General features: G+C 58.3%; 2 protein-coding genes across 8 annotated transcripts in view; both read right to left on the bottom strand.

The window, feature by feature from the left end:
- DGKZ (diacylglycerol kinase zeta) overlaps nt 1-12675 on the bottom strand; it is a 52619-nt gene extending 39944 nt beyond the window's left edge. For 2 of the 5 annotated variants that reach the window (XM_063331852.1, XM_063331853.1), the window contains exon 1: nt 3187-3458. In XM_063331852.1, the coding sequence (XP_063187922.1) occupies nt 3187-3443 (257 nt within the window). In that variant the 5' untranslated portion in view covers nt 3444-3458. Of the gene's footprint in view, nt 1-3186; nt 3459-4702; nt 5093-12457 lie in introns of those variants that run through there. The other 3 variants (XM_063331854.1, XM_063331855.1, XM_063331856.1) reach the window with 3 other exon arrangements.
- A 68-nt stretch (nt 12676-12743) lies between these two features.
- CREB3L1 (cAMP responsive element binding protein 3 like 1) overlaps nt 12744-22022 on the bottom strand; it is a 51757-nt gene continuing 42478 nt past the window's right edge. For 2 of the 3 annotated variants that reach the window (XM_063331869.1, XM_063331870.1), the window contains exons 10-12: nt 21497-21617; nt 21017-21263; nt 12744-13242 (exon numbers count right to left, since the gene is read on the bottom strand). In XM_063331869.1, the coding sequence (XP_063187939.1) occupies nt 12744-13242; nt 21017-21263; nt 21497-21617 (867 nt within the window). Of the gene's footprint in view, nt 13243-18309; nt 20617-21016; nt 21264-21496; nt 21618-22022 lie in introns of those variants that run through there. The other variant, XM_063331871.1, reaches the window with a different exon arrangement.

Here is a 22022-nt window from a genome sequence, read left to right as displayed (position 1 = left end):
CCGGGACTTGGGATTGCAAAGACAAAGGCACTTATTCCCTTGGAGTCTGGTGCCAGCTCAAGAACCAGCAGGACAGGTTTCCCCTATTTCCACACCTTGTCCACGTCCCCTAGTAGGTCCTGCACCAGAGTCCCTACCTCTAAAATTCTCCAGCAGAAGCAATTCAACTCGTGCCAGCCCCCGTCTCTTCTGAAAAGGATGGTTTTTAGGCCCAAGGGTCAAGCCTCAACCTTCAGCCCTAGCTCAGCACCTCAGAAGTCAGCACTCATTTACAGGAGCCAGGAAGCAAGCGAACGCATGGCTGAAAGGTAACTCAGGAGCTTCAGCTCACAGAGGCACCTGGGAGAAAGAAACCAGAGCTCCACCGAGAGCAGAGCTGGAAGTTATATTTAGAGGCTTTGCCAAGTCTCTGGGGAGACTGTCTGCTCCCCAGGGACAACACCATGATGAGAGAAGGAAATCCTACGCTGCATCCCCCACTGCCTGCCGGAGCTCAGGTTGCCTTCCACGAGAGCATCCCTCCCATCCCAGAGGGCTGGCATCTGCTCTTAGTCCCCAAGAGGATTCATGCAATCCAACAGCCCCCAAACTCTCGCACTTTGCAACATCCATGGCTCTGCCTCTCCCCTCTTAACACTATCTCCTCGCAAAGACCTGTGCCCGCTCCCAGTGCCCCGCCTGCCCCCCCTCGCCCTTCTCTTCCCATCATTTTGGGTCAAAGGAGGGAAGAGGTCCCGTGTCCTCCCTCCTCTCAACGCCTTGAGTAGATTACAGGGTTTCCTGGAAGGGATGCTCCAACTCCTAAGCAGATTAGAGGTCCTGCCACCTTCTCCAGTGTGGCTGCACAGCACTGCTCTGATTTCGGGAGGGCAGCGGAGTCACCAGTGGGTGCCTGGGGCTGGAGAGACGAGGCAGGTGGCAAGCAGGGACCATGCTAATGAAGGTCCCAGCCTCTGGGAGCAGCCAGGATCCCCCCTCTCTGATCCTTCCCTGTCTCATCCCAACAGCCCCACTGGGAGGCTAGAGCTGCTCAGCCTGCCCAGTGCTTTTTTTTTTTTTGCCTTTTTTTTTCGCCCCCCTGGCAAGATCAAAAGTCCCCCATGGGAGGTCAGGCCCAGAGCAGAGAGCGCAGAGCAAACACGGCAGCAGGAACAGCTCTCCCGGCACATCCCGTCTGCCCTGCAAACAAGCCCAGGTGTCACAGCAGGGGACAGCTGGGGACTCCCACGGGTGTCGCTGGCCTGGGCCCAGCTAATGCCACCCATCACCTGGGTGAGCTGGATGGGGAGCAGAGGGTGGAAGGTTCCAGAGCTGGAGGCGTGCAAAAGCTGCATGTGTGGAAGAGGAGGAGGAGGAGGAGGAGGAGGATTGCTCAACCTCGCTGGCAGCAAAGGTGCATTGTGAAAAAGCCTGTCCCGAGGTAAGCGTTGCTTTCAGCCTGCCAGCACACAGATTGCAAACTTCAGGCTCCTCACCACCATCTGCCTGCCAGGGGGCCTGGGACTTACCCCACCGCACAGCCCCTCTACTACACCCGTGCTCGGGGAAAGAAAACCCAAAGCCCTGCGCCCTGGCTGGAATCGCTCACCGGCCAAGGGCCAGCAGGTTGGAGGGGACGCGGCGGTGCCACCCTGCACAGCAGGGATGAGGAAGGCTGGGCTACTGTCCCACCAGCACATCTCCCACAGCTTTCACATGGGCGCGAGCGTCAAGCTGAAAGAAAGACAGTGACAAGAGACGTCCCAGAAAGACGTAGGCGGGTGCTCGGCTCAGTTTCTCGAGTGCCGTTTACCCACACGCCGTGCCACCCACAGACCTTCCCCGGGGCAATGGCAGGTGCCCTCGGGCTCGTGTGCAGGCTCCAGAGCTGGGCTTGCCAAAGGACCACAGCCAAAACCTTCGTCCCACGCTCTCTGCAGGGCAACTGCCCACCAGCTGCCCCGATGGCAGCTACACTCCCTGCTTACGCTGCCGCAGCAGACCCGGCCATCACACGCACCTCCTCTGAAGGGAGATGTGTTAAAGACCCTAAAGCCCTCGGGGAAGACCCATTTCAGCATCCCACCTCTCCTGCACGGGGGAGAGCAAGAAAGGGGCTTTGTGCCCAGCACTCGCTCTCCCTCCCCAAGTCCCCCCATGGAAAGGGTAAACCGTGTTGTTCACTCACAGTACAAGAAACGGGGCACCTAGGAAGGAAATTTAATCCTAACCACCTATTATCTGATCAGCCCCAATCTCTTTATCAGCCCAATTAAAAGAATTACCCATCCGTGGCCCGGATGCACGTATTGTGCACTTGTCTCCGTCAGCTCTGGAGCCAATTACTCCACCCTCCTTTAAGGCAATTACAAGGTACAGAAATAAGCCCGCTTGCAAAACACAGAGGACTAACACATCGCCGGAGGCCAGAGCTTGGGGGCTCACCCCTCTCTTGCTTCAAATCCCCTCGGGGCTCACCTCCCATGAGGACAAGGGGGGCTCCCTTGCCATTTTGTGGACCTGTCCCTCGCCTGGCCATGGCTGTGCCTCCCGCTGTCAATGCTGGCAGAGCCCAGCAGCATGTGTCTACCTCAGGAGACCTCTCTCCTTGAAGCCAGGGCTCTCCAGAGACTCACTGCCACCAGTGGGCAAGCTCCTGCCCATTGCATAAGTTTCCCATAGACCTGCTTCCCAGCCACGTACAGCCTGGCTGAAGTACAGCATCAAAAGGGGTGCAAATTTCCTCACCGATGGCTGTTGGAAAGCATTTGGGAGGTAGGAGCTGGCTGTACTTTTCACCAAAAGAAAGTGCAGCAAAGCCTTCCCCCGCAATTTCCTCAGAGGAGGTGGAACTTCACGTCGCCCTTGGCTCTGACACTCAGGTGGGCACAAATTCAGCAGCATGCAGCCAATTATCCCGCACAGCTTCCCAGCAAGCCCACCTCCCACGGATATGTGTGGGAGCCCCTTCCTTCTCGGAGGCCCATGGGAATCTCTCCTTACTCCCCCGCAGCTCAGGGTGCTGCATTCATCACCCTGAGATGGAGGAAACTGCGTCCACCATCAGTGGATGAAAGTGGGAGAAGCATCCATGCACCAAACAACCTGATGAGCACTCCCAGCCATCCCAGCGGACGTGCTGGCCCCCTCCAGCCCATCCCACTTTGCCTCTTCCCGCACACATCCACGCTGCAGAAGGTTGCTCACATGTGCAGAACGTCTCCTTGGTGCAGGCTCTGATGTACTTTGCAGGAACGGCAGCCTGAACCCCTGGGAGCCAGAGACAGATGCCATACAGTACTGAGGACAGGCCAGAGACTGACAGGAGCTCCAGGCAGCCACTGCATCAGCTCTGAAACCAGAGCAGAGGAGAGCACTGCTCCATGGTGGGGTGACCTTGCAAGCCCTCCACTCCCATCTCCAGCTTCGCTGTGGAGGTTGAAATTGGGGCCTTTCCTCTCCATCCAGCACCTGTGACACCACCCGGGAGCACTGCATCCTGCTTTGGCCCCCCCCCGGTACGCCAAAAATGCAGATGAGCTGTAGCAAGTTCAGCAGAGGCCTACGAAGTTGGTTGAGGGCAGGAGCTATCAGATACAGGAGAGCTGAGATAACCAGGGTGGTTTGGCCTGCAGAAGAGAAGGTTAAGGGCGAATATTATTGCCATCTTCAGCTACCTGATGGGAAGGTACACAGAAGACCGAGCAAGATGCTGCCCAGAGGTGCACAGCAACAACCTAAGAGACAACAGGCACAGGCTGCAACAAGGGAAACTCTGAATAGATATCAGCGAAAAAAAAAAAAAGCAGCAGGAGCTGAAGCATGGGAGCAGGTGCCTGGGGAGGCCGTGCAGTCTCCACCCCGGTGACACTCAAAACTCAACATCAGCAGCCTGATCAAATTCGGCCCTGCTTCGAGGCAGGGGGGTGGGCCAGGTGACCTCCAGAGGTCCCCTCAGACCTCAGTTATTCAATGTTTTTACACACCTCTGGATGGCAGGGGCATCCTTTTGCTTATGCGGGCCGAGAATCCCACAAATCCTACGAGGCCAACGGCAAGGCTGCAGGATGCGCAAGGAGCCCGGCTCACTCTGGGGAGGAAGCGAGCCAAGCTGGGATCCCAGCAGCTGGAAGCTGGGATCCCAGCAGGCAGCACTGGACCGGGGCAGCCATTGCCCCGGCGCTGCGGGACTGCAGCCGAAGCATGGGACGGGTGTGCGGGGATGGAGACAGGCGATGCTGAGCGGGTGGAAACGAATCCTCCAGAGATGAGTCTCTGCCTTCTCTGGGGAGGAGAGCGGGTGCAGCGCGGGCGATGCTTCCCAACTTCAAGAGCTCAAAGGGAGGAAAACGCAAACTCGCCCCCCTCCATCCGTCCATCGATCCGTCCGTCCCCACACCACGTCCCGCATCCCTCGGCGGTCGCGCTCAGGCGGTTCCCGACTTTATAACCGGTGCCAGCCCCCTCCGCGAGGCCGGGGCTGGCGGGCTCGGGACGCGGCTGCTGACGGCTACCCGGCGGCGGGAGGCTCCCCTCGCGCGGAGGCGAAGCAGCGGCTCCGCAGCCTCCGTTCAGGATGCTCCAGCCGCCCGTGGCCAGCCCCTGCCCCGGGGGACCGGTCTCCTCCGTCCGTCACCCCCCTCCCCTCTGCCGCCAGGTGCCAGGGCGGCGGGGCAGGCGCTGCCCGGAGCCCGCCCGCCCGCCCGTCCCGTCCGGTGCTCACCTGCGCCCGAAGAGCTTGAGGCCGGTGAAGCGCTTGTTGCTGTGCCGGCGGCCCAGCGGAGGCGGCGGCGGCCCCCGCTCGGGCTCGGCGCCGCCCGACGCCCCGGTGGTGGTGGCGGCTGAGGAGGAGGAGGAAGAGGCGGAGGGCGAGCTGCCGGGCGGCGGGGGCCGCGCCGCCTCCATGGCCGAGCTCCGAGCTCGGCGCCGCCGCTTACCGCCGCCCGGCGCCAGGGGAGGGGACCGGGGGCGGGAGGGGGGCGGCGCGGCCGGCCCGGGGCTCCCGCCCCGCCGGGACCGGCAGGAAGTGCGGCCGCGCACCGGCGGCCCCGGAGGCCGCGCCGGGCCGCCAGCGCCACCTGCCGTCGCCCGGGCCCTGTGGCGAGCGGCGGGTCCGGCTCCGTGGCCCCGTGCCCGGCGCTGCCGGCTCAGGAAGCCGAGTGTCAGCCCCGCCGCTCGGGAAGAGGCTCGGCGGCAGAAGCGGAGCCTTTCCCCCCCCGGCCCGCACCGCACCCCCCGCCTCCTCCTCCGCCTCCCATTGTTCGCCGCCGGACGAGGGGGACGGAGCCAACAGCCCCGCCGCCGCCACCGCCCTCTCCGGGGACAGGGAGCCACCGCTGGGGCGGACGCCGCGGCTCCCTGCCCGCGTTTGACCCGGCCCGGCGGAGCCACCGGCCCCGCTTCTCCTCCCGGTGTCCCGGGGGAGCGGCCGGCGGGGCGGCAGGGGCTGGCCTGTTCCGCGGGGCCGGCAGGGCTGGGGCCGCCTGCAGCGAGGAAACGCGCTCCCCGCCTGGCAGGGGCGATGGGCAGCCCTCTTTTGCATGGAAAATGAGCTGGCCGTGATGGCTGCTTTCCTCCCGCTCCCCTAAGGGTGCCAAGCCAGGCTGTAAGCCAGCGGCTGCCCGGGCAGGGTCCCAGCTGCCAGCCCGGCACAGCCGCTCATGGTGACCCATATAACCTCTGGGCAGGTCCCGCTGTCCACCTAGAACACCAACCGCTCCCAGGAAGGCTGGTGGGGATGGGGACACCCCTTCCAGCTCCCACCGGCTGCAGGAGGGACACGACAGCCCAGGCAAAGCCCCAGTGACCCGCTGCACTCGCAGGCTCAGGGTGGAGAGCGGCCTCCGACATCCCGGCTGGGGAGGTTGTGCTGCGCAAGGCCGGTGCTGGCACCGGGAGCAGAGGAGGGGATTGCTGGCGAGGCACCGGGAAAGCACGGGAAGCCTTTCCCCCACCCCCCGAAGCGCAGGCTGTCAGCACCAGCCACAGCACCTCGGCCCCCCGAGAGCAAGAGGAAGGCGGCAGAGCCCGGCTCGGCGGCTACCTCGTATCTTCGTCCCCCGGAGGGCTCTGGGGAACGTCCCAGGAGCGGTGCCGCCACATCTGCCGCAGCACGAGCTGATGCACTCAGCCGGCCCGGGGTTCACTCTCGCTCTTCCTCCCCCGGCGGCCGCTTTCCGGAGTCATCCCAAGGGCAGGTCCCTGGCAGTGCTCCGCCGCCCGGCCGCCCACCCGGGGCTCCGGCTTTGTTTGCACCCTCCACCTGGTTCCTCTCTCTGCACTTCCTGGAAGTGTGAGGGCGGCTGTCATCGCAGCCTGCTGCGCTGCACTCTTCCCCCGGCAACCCACGGCGCGGGGGCTACCTCCTCGGCTGGGCCCTCTCCGGAGAAGCCTCGTGCGCTCCCTTGGCAAGCAGGAGCACGCCCTGGCACGCCGAGGAGGCTCACCTCCCTTGCCGGGCGGCTCTTCAAAAGCCACTGGGCTTGAAACAGCCCCCTCTGCCAACGCTGCCCCGGCACCGCCATGCAAACGGGGCCATGGCAGCAGGGTTGTCCTCCTGCAGCCCACCCTGTGCATCCTCACCCCGCGTGGTACTGCAGCATTCACAACCCCCCAGCTGGATGGTGGGGGTCTCCAAACACCCTCCAGCCGTGAGTGTCTGCTTGCCCTGCACCAGGGTTTGTCAAAAAACCACCTGGGTAAGACACATACGGGGACTGTGGGAAGCACAAGCATCTGGGAGGCTCCAGGCCACCGGAGAGACAGTGACATTCGTCATCCATCCCCCGGTGTGAGTCTGCAGGTCACAGCACGAGCCTGCAGGCTCAGCCTGTCCCCAGCTCCAAAAACCCCAGCTCTTCACAACCAGATGCTGCTCAGTCTGCTCTGGCTCCAGCAGACCTTCAGAGCAGCGAGCGGGGGGCTGTGGATGGCGTCTGTGCTGCCAGAGAAAAGCAAGCGAGCAGAGCCAGCCCCTGCAGCCCGCACGGACGGCATTTCTAAAGGGGCACATGGTCTACGCTTCAGACTTCATCAAAAGGGAAAAAAAACCACATCGGCAGACCTTGATCTCACCAGGCGAGCTCTGAAACCGAACACAACCCACTGCACTAATTACCATGCAGAGGGAGGAAAAGGCAGGTCCTGGATGCCAAACTCCAGCTCAGAGAGTGGGGAGGGGAAAGGTTTTGTTATCAGGGAAAGGTGATAACGCTGCTTTGCATGCCATGATGGGTAGGTCGCAATTGCTCCCTGCCTGCAGATATTCCCCTTTTCACATTTTGTGTTGCCCTGCAGCATTGATGTCCAGTCTTCTTACCCAGGAGCACTGGGGCTTGGTGATGCTGTTGGGAGAAGGAACACACCCTGCCCTGGGACCTTCACCCTCCTCTCTGTGCTGTGTCCATGTGTCCTTCCATAGTCCTGTCCCTCGGATTTGGTGCAAAACCACAGAGGATCCCACATAAAGCCCAGTTCTGGCTGTTCTTGGTGGGGAGTCTAGAGGGGTGACCCTGCTGGCACTGGTTTCTCTGCAGGGAGCACTGGAGAGGGATGGCGGTCACCGTGCTGGGTGATTTTGTGACCCTGCACACCCCATCTGTCTGTGCTAGTGTGTGCAGTCTCATGGTGAGGAAAGGGTTAAGCTGCCTGCTTAGCCCAAACCAGGCAGGATACCTGCCTGTGGGATTGTGAGCTGGGATCAGATAAGGGAGAGGGAGGAGGATGGCCACTAGGCAATTTCAGTTCAGGGATCCCAGCTCTCCCCACCCAGGAGTGTGCTGGTGCAGTTTCCCATTGCCCCTAACACAACCTGGAAAAACACCGGCATGAGGGAGGACAGGAGCATCCCCTCTGTCAGCTTCGTGGTCTTGGATTGTCTTAACCCAGGGAGCGTGTCTGGTTTAAGATGGGGGCTTGGGGCTGCATTAGGCTGCCCTGTCCTGGCACTGCTGTAGGCATGGCCCTGCACAGCCAGGCTGTACCCACAGCCTCCCAGTTTCTCCAAAACTGCCTCTTGGGATGTTCCCGTCTCTCGTTACACACAGCCCAATCCCCTGTTTACCACTGCCTTGCGCCTAGGAGCATCCAGTATGAGAGCCATGGAATGAATCCACACCAGCAATGCTCACCAAGCATGAGCACTGCCTGATGCTAACTCCAAACCCATCCCACCCCTGTGTCCACCAGAGCCTGTGCCTGACTGTGGACCAACCACCAGCAGTGGGACTGCCACTGCACCTGGGAGCTCTCGCAAGTGCTATGCCCAGCAAGTGGAGCTTGTCTCTGGCTCTGGACAGGGTCAGGGCAGGGGATAGTGAGACACTTTTGCGTCACACACACAAACACACACCCCCGACCTCATTATGACTTTCCAGCGCTGTGAGCTTCCCTCCGGCCGTGCCAGGGGGTGACAGCCGTCTCCTTTCCCCAGCTGCACAGAGGGATGGAGAGACAGATGCCTCTGTCAGAGTGGAGTGGGCTCAGCTTGCTGGGAATGAATGGGAATTCGATTATGCTGCTCTGCACAGCCGAGCTAACACGATTAAAAGGCTAGCAGGCAGGACTGGGAGGAAGGAGGCTCCTCTCTGATCCTCTCTCCCTGCAGCTGGAAGCTCTCCTTTCCTTCCTCCCCAGCCCCTGCCCTGCCTAGCTGGGACGGAGGGGATGCACACCTTCTGCCTTGGGACTTCACAAAAACCCAGGGCCCAGCCAGATCTGAAGGCAGAATGAAGAGAAGATGGCAGAGAGCTGCAACCAGCTCCCCGCCGGCCCTGCAGGCCTCCCACCTCCCTCTCCCCAGCAGGCCCTGCCAGCTCTCCCCTCTGCCCTGCCTGTGCCGTGACCAAGCTCCCTTGCTATTTACATTACAAAGCAGCCCCCTCCGCTCCCTGCTCTCTGGGTTATATTTAGCTCCCCGGCACAGAACAGCCTGTGAGATGCATTAGCTGCGGCCTATCTGCCAGCCGGGGACTGCGCTGAGCAGCCGATGTGCCCCGCATTTCGCTAGCAGGGACAGGAGCTGGCAAGGGGACGCCCCGTGGGGGCTAATGCCAGGCGGGGGGGCACAGAGGGCCACAGGGACCCCTCTTCCGGATGCCGCAAGATGCCCGTGAGGATCCCCTGTGGTGCGTGGGCTGCGCCAGGCGCTGCCTTCGAAGGTGGCTGAGAACAGAAGTGGGCCAGTCTGACACCCGGCATGTCCCTCGCGCCATAGATGTAGCCTGCGGGAAGCCCGTGCAGCGAGCTTTTGTGCACCTGTGGTTTCCTTTCTGGGTAAACACCCCTGCGGACTGGGTTGCTGGGAGCGGTCTCAGTGACAAAGGCCACCGCTGCAAGCGTCACCCCGAAAGCAACCAAGAAATTGTTCAAGAAGAGAGAGAGCCCAGAACTGCACAGGTCCCCAGCCCTGCCGGAGAGGCTGCTGGGTGCTGCTGAGGCCAGCCAGCGCCTGTCCCAGGCCTCCCTGGCTCCACGTCACAGGGTTTTTCCTACAGCAAAGTTCCCCCAGCCTCTAACTCACCTAATTGCCACTGGGGCTGCCCCACTCGGGGAGCTAGACGTGATCCTGTCCCGCTGCAAAACCTCAGTGGAGACACCCGAAGCTAGCAGGAGCTGCCTTCGGACTCCCCTTGGCCAAAGAGACTCTCTGGGAGCAAGGCACAAAGCCCTGGCGCTTGCTCAGGGTTTGCTGTGGGGACAGAGAGCACGGGGTCCTTTTGGCGTTGCAGAAGCATTTCCCTACTGGGAAAATTGTCCCAGAATGTGCAAATCTGGTGCACAAGCCAGCATCATTAATAAGCTTGGCATGAAACTGCTACTCAAAGCCCTAAATATAACCTGAGCGCTGAGCTCTCTTCCACCCGCCCAAGGCGCCTCCATACACCGTGGCAGCTATTTATGGAAGGAACTTTATTTCCATGGGCTTAATATCATTTCTGCTCATTTCAAAACCTTTATATAGCAGCTCATGCCGCCTGCCCCTTGTGATGACTAATGGATCCCAGCAGGAACAGGCAGGTTGGCAGCGGGAGGACTGGGGCCTCCAACCTTTGTTTGACATTGAGGACGCCTGTGATGCCCACAGCCCACAGAGGAGGTCCTCCAAACTCCGTACCAGGGTTTGGTAAGTGCCTCCAGAGCCAGGCAGCATGGCGAGGGGCTTTCTGTCAGCCCCCCCATGTCAGCACCTGATGAGAGGTTAGCTCAGCTCTGGGCAATGGCTCCATCACAGCCTGACCTGCCCCAGGGAGAAGACAGACCTTGTGTGGGCGTCGGAGGACGGCACAAGCAGATTTCCACCCCCAGATACTTCCTCTCCCGTTTCCCCTTCCCTTTGCTCGGCTCCACGAAACGGAGGGTGGAGGAAGCAGCTCATCTCACACATCACCTCCTCCCTCTCTGCTGGCTTGCAGGTAGCTGCAGCGTCCCCTCCGACCCAGCCAGACCCCTCTCTTCTGCAAAGCCCACATCGGATGGAGCAAAGCCTCTTGCAAAGAGACCCCCTTGAGAGGGCTGAGGGGGACAGAGGTGCTCTGCGGAAGGGTGGCACAGGCTGGAGCGTGTCAGCGGAGCCGCCTGCCTGGGGCGGCTGGGGTAGGACAAGCAGGATGTAAACAATCCCCAGCAACCTCAGACAATTCTGGACCAAAGTCAGGCTGATCAAATTAGGTTGCAATATGGTCCCTTCCTCCCCTGGGGCGACTGGGTAATTGCAGCTGGCTAATCCGTTCGCAAAAAGTGCCGTGCACATCTGGAGGAAGACAGCTAAAAGGAGAAAATCCTGCTGTGCCGCCCAGTAATCCCTCATCCTCGGTGGCGTCGCTCAGCACAGTAATCCCTCATCCTCGGTGGCGTCAGGGCAGAGACCCTCCCAGCTCTGCCCAGCGCCTCGGTGAGCAGACCTGGCTACCGAACGAGGGCCAGGAGGGCTGTGCGTTTCCCCAGCCCACGGCAAGGCTCAAGGGATGCGGGGCTGCCTCAGGGAAGACTCGGCCACCCCGGCTCCTGCTCGCCACCCACTGCAGGAATAACAAGTGCTGGAGATGAGTCAGCTCCGGGGCCCCTCCTGCTCTGCAGGCACTAATACAGTTTCCCATTAGTTCCCATTACCGCAGTATTAGAGGACAATTTGCTCACAGTTTGCACCGCAGCCCTTGCAAGGGGGGAGAAGGGCTGCTGTACGCGTGGGAGCACAGCCTGGGGGTGACTGATAGCTCCCACCCCAAATCTGCCCCCCCAGCAGAGCTCTGTGCCCCAGGGTCCCTGAGTCCCAGGACGGTGGCAGAAGAGCCCTTCCAGCCTCTGCCTGCCAAGGCAGCAGGCATGGCACACAGATTGTCCGTGCCGGTTTTCCACCTGCTTGTAAACTACCTGGCGCTTGCTGAGCATGGCATGACATGGTGACACTGAGCCCAGGAGGACACAGAGACATACCTGGGTCAAGCCAGCTCAGGAGAAGGGTAAGGAGGTGGCTCCTGCCTTCTCCCCTCCCGTTGGTCCCAGACCCTCACAGGAGCCAGGGTCCTGCAAGTGTTCACTTTTATCCCGGGCAGGTGCAGGGTTGAAGGATTTCTCCTCACTTACACCCATTCTGCAAAGTTCGTGAGGTATTAAATGGTAGAAGGGCTTAAATGGTGAAAGAAAGCGGAGGGTGAGACACACCTTATTTGCTGTGAGAGAAAGAATCAAGCTGAGCTCCTGGAGGTGCTGACCCAAGCAGGATTTCAGACAGTGTGGCTGGAGTTGGGAATAGGACCGCACCTGAGCATCACCAGGCAATGGCTCCCATAAAAGCTCCATGGGAGCTATGAAAACCACTCTTTACCTCCACCGGTTTTGCTTGGCTATAGCAGTCCCGACAGAAGAGTCACACCAAGCCAGGACAGGTACTTCTCTTGCTGTGGTGCCCACAAGGTGCCCACAAAGGGCACACTTCCAGCCTAAGCCCCAACCTCATCCCCTTCATCCTTGCATCGCTTCTCAGTCTCCCCAGGTGGGATCAAGGTTTCTGGACGTGGGACTCAAGCAAGGGGACATTTTCCTTGGGGTAGAGGAAGAACAGGAGAATCAATGTTATCACAAGTCCCTTGCATCCAATGCACTGAACAGAGATAAGCTGGCACCACAGAGAAAGTGGGAAATGTTCAGGCATGTCCCCGTGCCAGTGCTCGTGGGAGGCTGGTGGGCACGGCTGCCTGGAGAGGGGCCTGGGAAGCATCACGGCCCTGGGACGGGAAAGGGGAGTTGGGCAGAAGGAAAAATAAGGGGGCCTGCAAGTGTGACAAGGGGACTGCCACTGGGGAGGGGGCTGTTGCACAGGTGGGGAGGGAAGGGGCTAACCGGTCCCCTGGTCCCTGTGCTGAGATGGTTTCTGGTGGAAAGAGCCAGCCCTGACCCCGTAGGAGGGAGATGCCCCCCAGAACAGGGCACTCCTCCGCCCCAACCCAGACCCGACACTTTGGGACCCGGAGGCTCCTACCTGTAGGAGACCTGCTTTCTGATGGCCAAGTGCAGGAACTGCTCCTCCACCTCCGCCACCGCCACTGCCCCCCTCATCTCCTCCCAAGCTGGATCCACGCCGTGGAGGCCCGAGCACTGTGCTCGCCCGGTGCCTTCTGTACCCACCGCTCCCTGGAGGCTTGCCGTGGCCCCCCTGGCTGGGGTGAAGTCTCTCCAGCTCCCGGGACCTTCAGCCATGCTGGAGTGAGGTGTCTTTCCAGGAGGGGAGTCCTGCTCTGTCCCCACAACCTCTCAGACTTCTTGGTTCAGCTCCACAGGGTCCCAGGGTGCTGCTCCGCTTCACCTCCCCAGGGCCGTGGGAGGCTTAACTCCCCGGGGGAGCACAAGCGAGGAGAAAAAGCAGCGTCCAACTTTTTGCAGCGGTGTTTATTGGCCTCTGGATAGCGGTTTGGGCAGCTCAGGCGCCGCAGCTCAGGTTCCCTCTGTCTCTGCTGCCCTGCCGCTGCGAAGCGGAGGAATAGCTGACAGAAACCCGGAGACGTGGGTGCTGCTCCTCGGAGGAGCCAGCGCTGCGAGGGCAGCGGGGAGGGAGTGGGAAACGCGGTGCTCGCTGGAGAAGGGGTCTTAGGAGAGAGCACGTCCACGGATGGGGTCCATACTCCCAGCAAGCGAAGGAGAGTCTTCTGTGAGTTCCCTCCGGAGCCAGGCACGTCCCTTGGTGTCCCCGGCAGCAGCAGCCGAGCGGGAGAGGCAGGCAGAGGTAGGCAGCGGGGAAGGTGCCTGTGCACCGATCCTGCAGCAGCCCTCAAAAGACAAAGCAGAAAGAGAGCGTGAGTGTGTGCGTGGGGAGGGGGCCTGCAGAGGGAGAGAGCTGCACCAAGCAAGGCAGCCTGGTGTCACCTTAGAGACACTCGGAAACTGGCACTTAACCCTTTGGAGGCCGGGGAGGCAGAGGAGGGTGACAACTCAGCCGCCCCTCACTGCTGCTCGCAGCCCAGCTGGCGTCTGCCTGCCTGTAAGGGCTGCTCAGGGCGCTGGGTCTGAGCCGCTCATCTTAACCAGAGGTGCAGTCAGGTAATGTCAGGCAGTCTGGAAAACTGCGTGACAGCAGCCCCAGCAGAGCAAAGTACCTGCTGCTCTGTCCGACTGCCCAATACGGATGAGATCTGCCCAGGGATGGGGTCCCCGGCTTTGGGCAGTGCTACCCAAGGAGAGGTATGGCCGTAGCGCGGCTTCCCTCCTCCCAGCAGGCTCACTCAACTCCTCGTCACTTGGGAGGCCATATTATCCTTGCTTTTTACTAAATCAAGTCATTTTTCTCTGATCCTGGCATCCAGAGGTAGAAAGGCCTCCTGTCCTCTGCCCACATCCATCAGGATAGTGGCATCGTCTGTCTGTCTGTCCTGGGCTGGGACTGAGCTTTGTGACCCCAGTCCCAGCTCTGGCCTGCCTCAGCCTTTTCTGCCCCAGTGCTGCGGATACCAGCTGGGGTGAGAAATCCCCACAAAGCTCCCATATGTGCCCGGCTGCTTGTTTTGGATTTGTTCTGCCCTAGATTCTCACACTGAGGCTTTACCTGCTAGGCACTGGGAAATTCGAGCTTTGGGTCTATAAAGGCCACCCCCTGCATCACTTGCCCATGGCAAGGTCCTACAGTCATGTACTACATCAAGAACATGTTGCTGTCACCCCTCCTCCCAGTGTCTTCCCATGAAGGGCTGGCACAACGGGAGCTGGAACGTGTCCTCAGCCTGTTTTATTGCCTTGGGAGTCGACAGGAGCAGTTCATCCCTCCTGCCAGCACTCCCCATCGCCTCCATGCGGCCCTGTGGCACCTCTGCTGCAAGGTGCCATGGCAGGGCCCGTTCCCACGCCACTCCTGACCCCGACCTGGGAAGCAGCAGGGGCTGGAGAAGGGCTGTGCCTTTCCCTGGGAACGACAGCCCACCGGCACCTCCAGTTCAAGTTACTGAGCCCTAAACGTCACAATGAGATGTCCCCCAGTTCTGCGCCTGCTGGGGGATTTGTGCTTCCCAGGGGCACAGCAGCCCCCGAGCCCACTCCCCCGCACAGTCGTGACTCACAGGGAGCCCCGCACCCTCTTCGTGCGTGACTCAGCCCCTCCAGCGCCCACAGGGGCTTTGTTCCCCTTGAAAGCCGGAATGCCACTGGGCAAGCCCGACAGTGGCTTCACCCTTGCTTGCTGGGACCGGAGACCTACCCAGGAGCTTGCCAGCGCTCCCTGCACCGATGCACGGCCCTGCTCCGCATCCTCCTGCCACCCACGGGCACGGGGGAGGCTGGGAGCAGCCCGCAGGGAGAAGCAGCGGGTACCCGGCTGGTGTGGCGGGACCTGTGGCACCTCGCTTCTTCTCAGCACCCACCGGCTGATGCTCTCTGCCTGCCCCGGGGCTCACCCTGGCCTGGGGGTGTCCCCGTTGGCCATGTGCTATGGATGCAGGATGCAGCTCCACTTGCGCTCCCAGACTAATTTGGCAAACGTCTGTCTTGTCTCTCACGGTTGAAGGAGTCAGTGGCTGCCATGCTGAGGAAGGGGTTGGCCAGGCTGGGGTGGATGTTAAGATGTGGTTAAGGGATATGGTGTAAGGGAGAACTTTGTAGAGTGGAGTTGATGGTTGGACTCGATGATCCCAAGGGTCTTTTCCAACCTAAATGATTCTATGATTCTATGGAAGCAAGTTGTAGGCTGGGGGAGTGCAGGGTCCGTGTGTGGGAAGGAGGGAAGAGCTACCTGGGAGGTGTTTCTCACCAATGGTTGCGGCAGTGCCATAGGAAAGGAGCTTCAGGGAGGGAAGCAGAGGCCCTTATTGCAGGAAACCTCCCAAGAGCTGGGCACAGCCTGGGGTCACAGGGCCTCTGGCCGAGGCAGAGAGAGGGGCAGGACAGTGGGTGCCTCCTGCCTTCCCACGGGGGCTAATCCTGCGCTACAGAAATCCTCTCTGGGGGAGGAGCAGCCAGCAGGGGATTTTGCCCCTTTCTACCCCTGTTCCAAACTGTGTGGCTGTCACACAAGCAGTGTGTCCAGATTTTGTGTGTCTGGAGAAGAGGAGACATCACAAGACATGTCTGCACGAGGGGAGGTAAAGGATTGCTCAGGCTTCTGCATCTCTCTCTGCCCACCTGTCTCTGCAGGACATTTCACACGTTGGTCACTAATGGGGTCAGCCTTTCCTTAGAGGGTGCCATCAGAAGTCCCTGAGGAACTGGGAAGAGCAGGCAGACACTGGCTGGGGGCAGCATGGCTGGCTGGTGGGGTTGGGTCAGTCCTGCCCTCCTGGCATCCAAGGCACCCTTCAGCTGAGCCAGGCACCCGCTCACCTGGGGCACAGGCAGGAGAGGGCCTCTCCGGTGCCCTGGGCAGGGATTTTCTTCTGCATGGGCATGCGGGACGGTGCGAGGGCAGCTCGGTGTTTCCATACAGACCCCATCCTCGCTTTTGCAGGCACAAGGAGGGCATGGACTTTCTAGGAAGCAGCATTTCTAGTGAGTCTAGAGATTTTCAGTCTCCTCCCCTGGGCACAAGAAGAGGAACCTCCACCCTGCTTACCCATAAGCCTGGTTTCAGCCACCAGGTTAGAAAATCGACACGGATTTGTTGAGGCTGAGGCGGATTGGGTCAGCATCCAGCAGGTGCCATCGCTACTAACGAGCCCTCAGCACCTGGGGGGTGTCAGGAGGTGTGACCACCTGGTTCTCCCCAGAAGGTGTCCAAAAGCCCAGGATCCTTGCCAGGAAGCAGGACCAAAGCCTGCCGATGCCATGATGGATCCATGTGAGAACCGCTAGTACAGTCCCAAATGGTGACAGCAAGAGGGACCACACCAGGCTGGGAGAGTGGGAACGTTCTCCTGAGAGCCCTAAAAGCACGTGTCCTTCTCTAACGAACTCATCGTACCCATCAGGCTGCTGCTGCACACCACCAGTGGCCCGCTCGGCAGTGGCGAGCTGCAAAAGCCAAGTCTTTTCTCTTTTTATTTTTTTTTTTTCAAGTTGGCCTGGTAACAGAGAACAGTTGGGAATAATTTGTCTCTGAAAAACGAAGCCCGTGTTCTGTTGGCGTTCTTTTGTTCAGGGCTTGTACGTATTGACAGTGCACAGGCTTGTTAGAAATGTGACCCTAAATGGGCATAAGCCCGGCCTGGCGTGGCGGAGCTTGGCTGGGGGCATTTGGAGCAGACCCAGCCTAACTGAGCGAGGCTGAAAGTGGCTTGTAAAGAAGGTGCCCTCTTGCTTTGCTAATTCCCTCGTTCTGCTCTAATTAATCGCTGTAGCCCAATTGGTAGGTGCAATTGACTGGCTGCGTTTCGGGAGGCATAGCAGGGATCAAAAGATCCTGATGTGCCTGTTTTGAGCAGCTCAGAGTTATCCGGTAGACTGCAGGATCAGGAGGATTTGTCGAGATGAAGGGAAATTTGCTCCTGACAGACGGGGGTTCTGTTCGCTCCGGCTGCATCAGTATTAAAGGAGGCAAAGCCTGAGAACTCATCCTTTTCAGAGCTCCCCTCTTGCATCTGTTTCCCTTGACATTTTGGAGCGTGCATGACAGGTGCAGGACAGAATCTCCCTGGAAGGCAATGCCCGAAAAGCTGGGTGATGTTTCACAGGGGCGAGCAAAGCAGAAGGCTTTCCCTCAGATGAAATCTGGTGGATGCAGGGAGAAACGAGGTTGCGCAATGGGGGAAGGTGCATCGCACTGACGCAGGGGTAGGAGGCTGCTCTTGGACAAGGTGCCGCAGAGAAAATGTCAAACCAGCGACTTAAAACTAATTGTGTCCCAGGAGACAAACTGCAGGGCAAGAAAAGGCATTTCCTTGCATCCGTGGGTGTGAGCAGGGGAAGGGAGCTCTGCAGGGGTCTGTAAAACCCGTGTCAGATTAAGCCACCATGGATCCCACGTCGAGCCCCCACTTGGCAGTACAGACCCAGCCAAGGAAAGAGAGCTCCTCTCTCTCACAGCCACTGTTCAAGGGCCAGACCTGTCCCAAGAGGGTGGCAACAGCTCAGTGCTTCGCTCCTCTCCACAAAGAAACTGTAATCCACAGAAGGAGATCTCTGCAAGCCTCGAGCTTCATATCCTCGTTCTGTGGCAAAGACAGAGCCCCGTGGTACCAGCCCAGCCAGAGGTGGGAGATGGAGCACCTCTGAGACGGGCTCCTGCTTGGGCTGCCTTCCAGCTGGGGCCGGGGGGGCAATTGTGAGAAGTTCTTTCAATGGCCAAATCCTAACAAACCCACTAGGAGCTTTCTAGAAAATGAAGATTCGTTTTGTAGACTCCCTGTTGCCTCGTATCTCACACAAAATCAGGACAAAACCTATCAGTTTTCGCGGATGTAAATGGACTATCAGGGGTACAGGCTGACAGACAGCCAGGTCCCAAGTCGTTACCGATCTGAGCCCGGCTGTTCTGCTTTTACAGTTAACTGAAGGATTTAAGTATTTTTTCAGACGGGATGGGAGCAGAGCCGCAGCGCTACTAGCAATGTCTTTGTTGTATGGTCTCCAGCACAGCCCCTTCATCAGAGGAGCTCATTGCACCTCATAAAGTTTCTTCCATGATCTTCCTCCTTCCGAGAGGATGATCATGGTATTTTGGAGTGGGAGAAGAAACTGAGGCAGAACAGTTGTGACTTGTTCAGAACTGCAGAAGAAATCACAGTGCTGCTGGAAATAAACCATGCAAGTTTGCTTCTAGCCCCTGACACCGAGCACGAGGTCCCAGCACCGAACCAATTCTGCACGTGGCCAGGGAATGGGACAGTCAGGCAGCAGGAGGTGAGGAGCTGTGCGTGTGGGCTGGCGTGACAACCATGCTTCAATGAAAGGACCCGTCAACCCAGGGCTGATGCTGCATCTTTTTATTTTATTTTTATTTTGCTTCACTAAGCAAATGCAGAGCAAGTGATAGGTGGAAGGGAAAAGGTGGCTTGAAAAAAAAAAACAAACAAAAAAACCAAATAAAAAACAAAAAGGAGGGAAGAAGCAGCTGCTGGAATATAAGGGGAAAGTGAGCTGCTAACAAGAAGGAAGTTCATAGATGCCAAGCCCGCACTAATTCTTAATAAAATACAATACTGAAAATAGGATCTGAGAGTCTCCAAAATACAATATTTTAAGGGATCGGCAATAATACAAAATAAGGTTCATTATGTACAAACGAGTTCTGCTCTTGGTCTCTGTACAACGGTGGGAGTGGGAGGCACGGGGACATGCTCAGTGGAAGTTGGGGTGGAGGAGGGCGTGCTTGGACCCGGCAGTGGTTCTTTGTGCTGGGGTGGAGGCGGAAGATGGGGAAAGCAGTGGTATCTGGTGACCAGCAGGTCCTGTGTGAACCTCAAGAAGAGCTGAGCTATGCTCAAGGCCTTCCTCTTCCTCACCCCACTGGCCACGCATGTATGGTTGCAGCTAGCTGTGTCCAAATTTGTCCTAAATGGCTTCAGGGGGTAAAAACCAGTTTTCAAGAGGGAGAAAAGAGGGATGTGAGGGCCCTTCCCTCACTTCTCCCAGTCCTTGAGCAAGAGCCATCCCATCCTTGGTCTCCAGGGAGCCCTCCCCACTCCCAGCCTGGGAGGAGAGGAGAGGCTGGGGCAGTGCAGAGTGAGTCCAGCATGCTTGAAGAGAAACAAGCCAAAGAGGAGCCTGCTGTGAGACCTGGCAGAGTGCACAGGGACGCCCATGCAGAACCATGGGGCAACCTGCAACATCCCAGATCTCCAACACTCATCTCCCACATTGTCCTTCCATCAAATGGCAGCTGAGGGAATGGAGTGAGGAGACACTTGAGCCTTTCAGCAGGGCTTTTGCCGGGGAGGAAGAAGGGTCAGAAATGGGTGTCTGGGTGCTAAAGAGGATGGCATAGGCTTGAGATGAGGTCATTTCAGCACCAAACTTGGCAAGTCTGGACTGAGGGGTGGTATGGCAAGAGTTTGCTATCCTTGGTGCCAGCAGTTAGACGGAAGAGGCCTAAAAGTCTTTGGTGACCCTGGCCAATTCCAACATGTCACCTCTTTCCTGACAAGATGTACCCATCACCAGAGATGCCAATATGTCCTCAGTGGCTTTCACAACACTGCTGTGCACACGGAGGATGTGAGGGGAATGATGGCTATCCGACAGCCCTCCAGTAGGCTGCAGAGCTCTCTTTGGTGGTTCCTAAAAAGACCCCATTTTGCATGAAGCAGAACTGGGGATGGAGAGCTGGGATGGGGATCAGGTTATGGGAGTGGGTTTCTCTCACCCACTTGCAAAGGGGGAGGCCTGGAGAATGGAAAGTGAGAAGGCCACTGACCTGTTTAGCACTGCACTGTAGGGCCCAAGCTGGGAACAGAAAGGGAAATACCACCCCTGCCAAAGCAAGGGTGCTGAGGGTGGGGAGAAGTGGGTTGTGAGAGAAAATTGTTCTCTGTTTCAGAGCTCTGGTTGCCCAGAAGCTGCTGTCTAATTTTTACGGTGTTTTATCTGTCTGGGATCGGTCTCCCCCACTCCATTTGTGTGCAGATCTTTGCAGATAGTTGGTGTGGAAGTTACATAGGCATGTCCATCAAAAGAAAACTAGAGCAAGGAAGAACTAGGTTTTCTCTCAATGGAAGCAGAAGTATACTAACAGATGGAGGGGAAGGAAGGAGCTCAAACTCTCCAGAGCCATCTCTCCAGCACCAGCATCACCCACTCCTAAGCCCCCCAGGCAGGACAGTAAATCCAGCACTCTCTCTCTCTCCTTCAGGTGCATCTGATGTAGCCAAGGGGTACATGCCTGGGGTCAGCCCCCTTGGTCTGGAGGCTTTGGGGAGTGAGCTGAATAGTTTGGGGGCTTCCCCTCATCTCCTTCCACTCCAAGGTGAGCCCACACCCATAGGGTAGTGCTCATTTAATCAGGAGGTAAGGCCAGGAGAAGAGGGCGTCTCAGGGCTTCGCCAGACGTTTATTGCTGGTTCTGGCAGTCCTGCGACTCCCCTCAGAGAGATCAGTACTAACAGGAGGGAAATGGGGAAGGGAAGAAGCTGAACCCAAGGCCAGTTTAGGAGTGTCTGAATGCAGTGTCCTCTCCCGCCAAGTCCCCTCAGTTGCTCGGTGAGGAGGGAATCCTGCAATCAGACAGAGGAGGCCTTGAGGTCCAGCAGCTGCTACAAGTATTCAGCTGTCTCACTGGAGCTTGTCTCCCTAAGGAAAGAAAAGACAACGCATCAGTCAAGGTTCATTGCAGCCTCCTATGCAAATTCACCTCTCTCTGTGCCCAGATGGTTTGCTCTGATGGCGGTGGAGCCCTTGCCCAGGGAACTGAATGACCAGCAAGCCTGGGACCACCTGAATCACCCAGTCCTCCTCAGCAGTATGCCAGTGGGACACTGCTTAATGGAGTCCCAAACTTTTTCCTCACAAAATAAACTTAATCTTATGCTCTCTACCAGCATTGGCCTCCTCCAGTCACTGCTTTTTAGCTAACTGCCTGTCCCGGGCAGCTCAGCTGTCCTTAGCTTGCAGCAGAGGGGACATGCATGCTGCTCACTCCCAGACACCATGCTGTGTTTTGGGGCTCAGAGAGTGGCCCCCACCTGCTTACCTCTCATGGAATTGCTCTTTGGGGTGGGCAGGAGTTGGGTCAGTTCGGTTCTGGTCAGGACCCTCCAGCTGGGATTTGCTCAGATATTTGGCTGTCTCATGTGTCCTGGCCAGATGAGGCCTTCCCTCCTCAGACTGCCCTTTTTCGGCCTCCCACCCCTCAGGATGGTCCACGGTTAGGAAGGAACTATAGCTCTCTTCTAAGGAGCCAGCACCCTCATCATAGAAAAGGAGGCTCCGTGACTGAACTGGAAAAAAGGAGAACACTAGTTAACAATGAGGACAAGGTCTCTTGAAATGGATGTGGGTCATGGTGGTGGTTTCAGCACATGCTCATACCATGCTCATACATACATGCTCATACTCCCCCAGTGTATGGGGTAGGCACTGAGGGGTGGATGCTACCCCTGAACTGGGAACGTTGAGAGAAGAGCTGGAAATGGTTTGACAGGGTGAAACGGAAGAAGCACGTTAGACTCACCCTTACTAGTTGTGTAAATGTCTGGTGCTGGTGTTGCTTTCACTGTCTGTGACGCTGAAGAGAACTCAGGGAGACAGGGCATCAGGGATCCCAGGATCAGAACAAAGCAGAGTGCCAGCACCTAGAGAGGAGATCAGCACAAGGTTAGTGCTGCTTGCCATGAGGAAACACTCCCCCCCTCTGCAGGACACAGACATGAGGCTGTGTGAGAACATGTGGTTAGGCTGACAACTGGGTCGCTGTGGTCCCCCAGGGAGGGAAAGGGCTTGCTCTGCTAATCTCTGCTGCAAATCTAAGAAGGGAAGTCAAAAGCTTCCTCATATTGCTTTATTTGAAGTATTTCTGGTTCAACGGTGAGAACTTGCCCATCCAGATGATGAAAGATGGTGGAAGACATAGCTGGGAAACAAGTCGAGAAAGAGGGAGGCTCAAGAGAAGGGACAAACTCTGCCTTGAGCAAAGGGAACCTGACCGTTGGCTCAGCAGGAGCTGTAGTGGGCTGTAAGAAAGGAAACTCACTGGGAGA

This window comes from Chroicocephalus ridibundus, chromosome 4 (genome assembly GCF_963924245.1).
Source record: "Chroicocephalus ridibundus chromosome 4, bChrRid1.1, whole genome shotgun sequence".
NCBI lineage: Eukaryota > Metazoa > Chordata > Aves > Charadriiformes > Laridae > Chroicocephalus > Chroicocephalus ridibundus.
The sequence above is the reverse complement of the archived record's forward strand: the minus strand, read 5'-3'. Positions and strand labels throughout refer to the sequence as shown.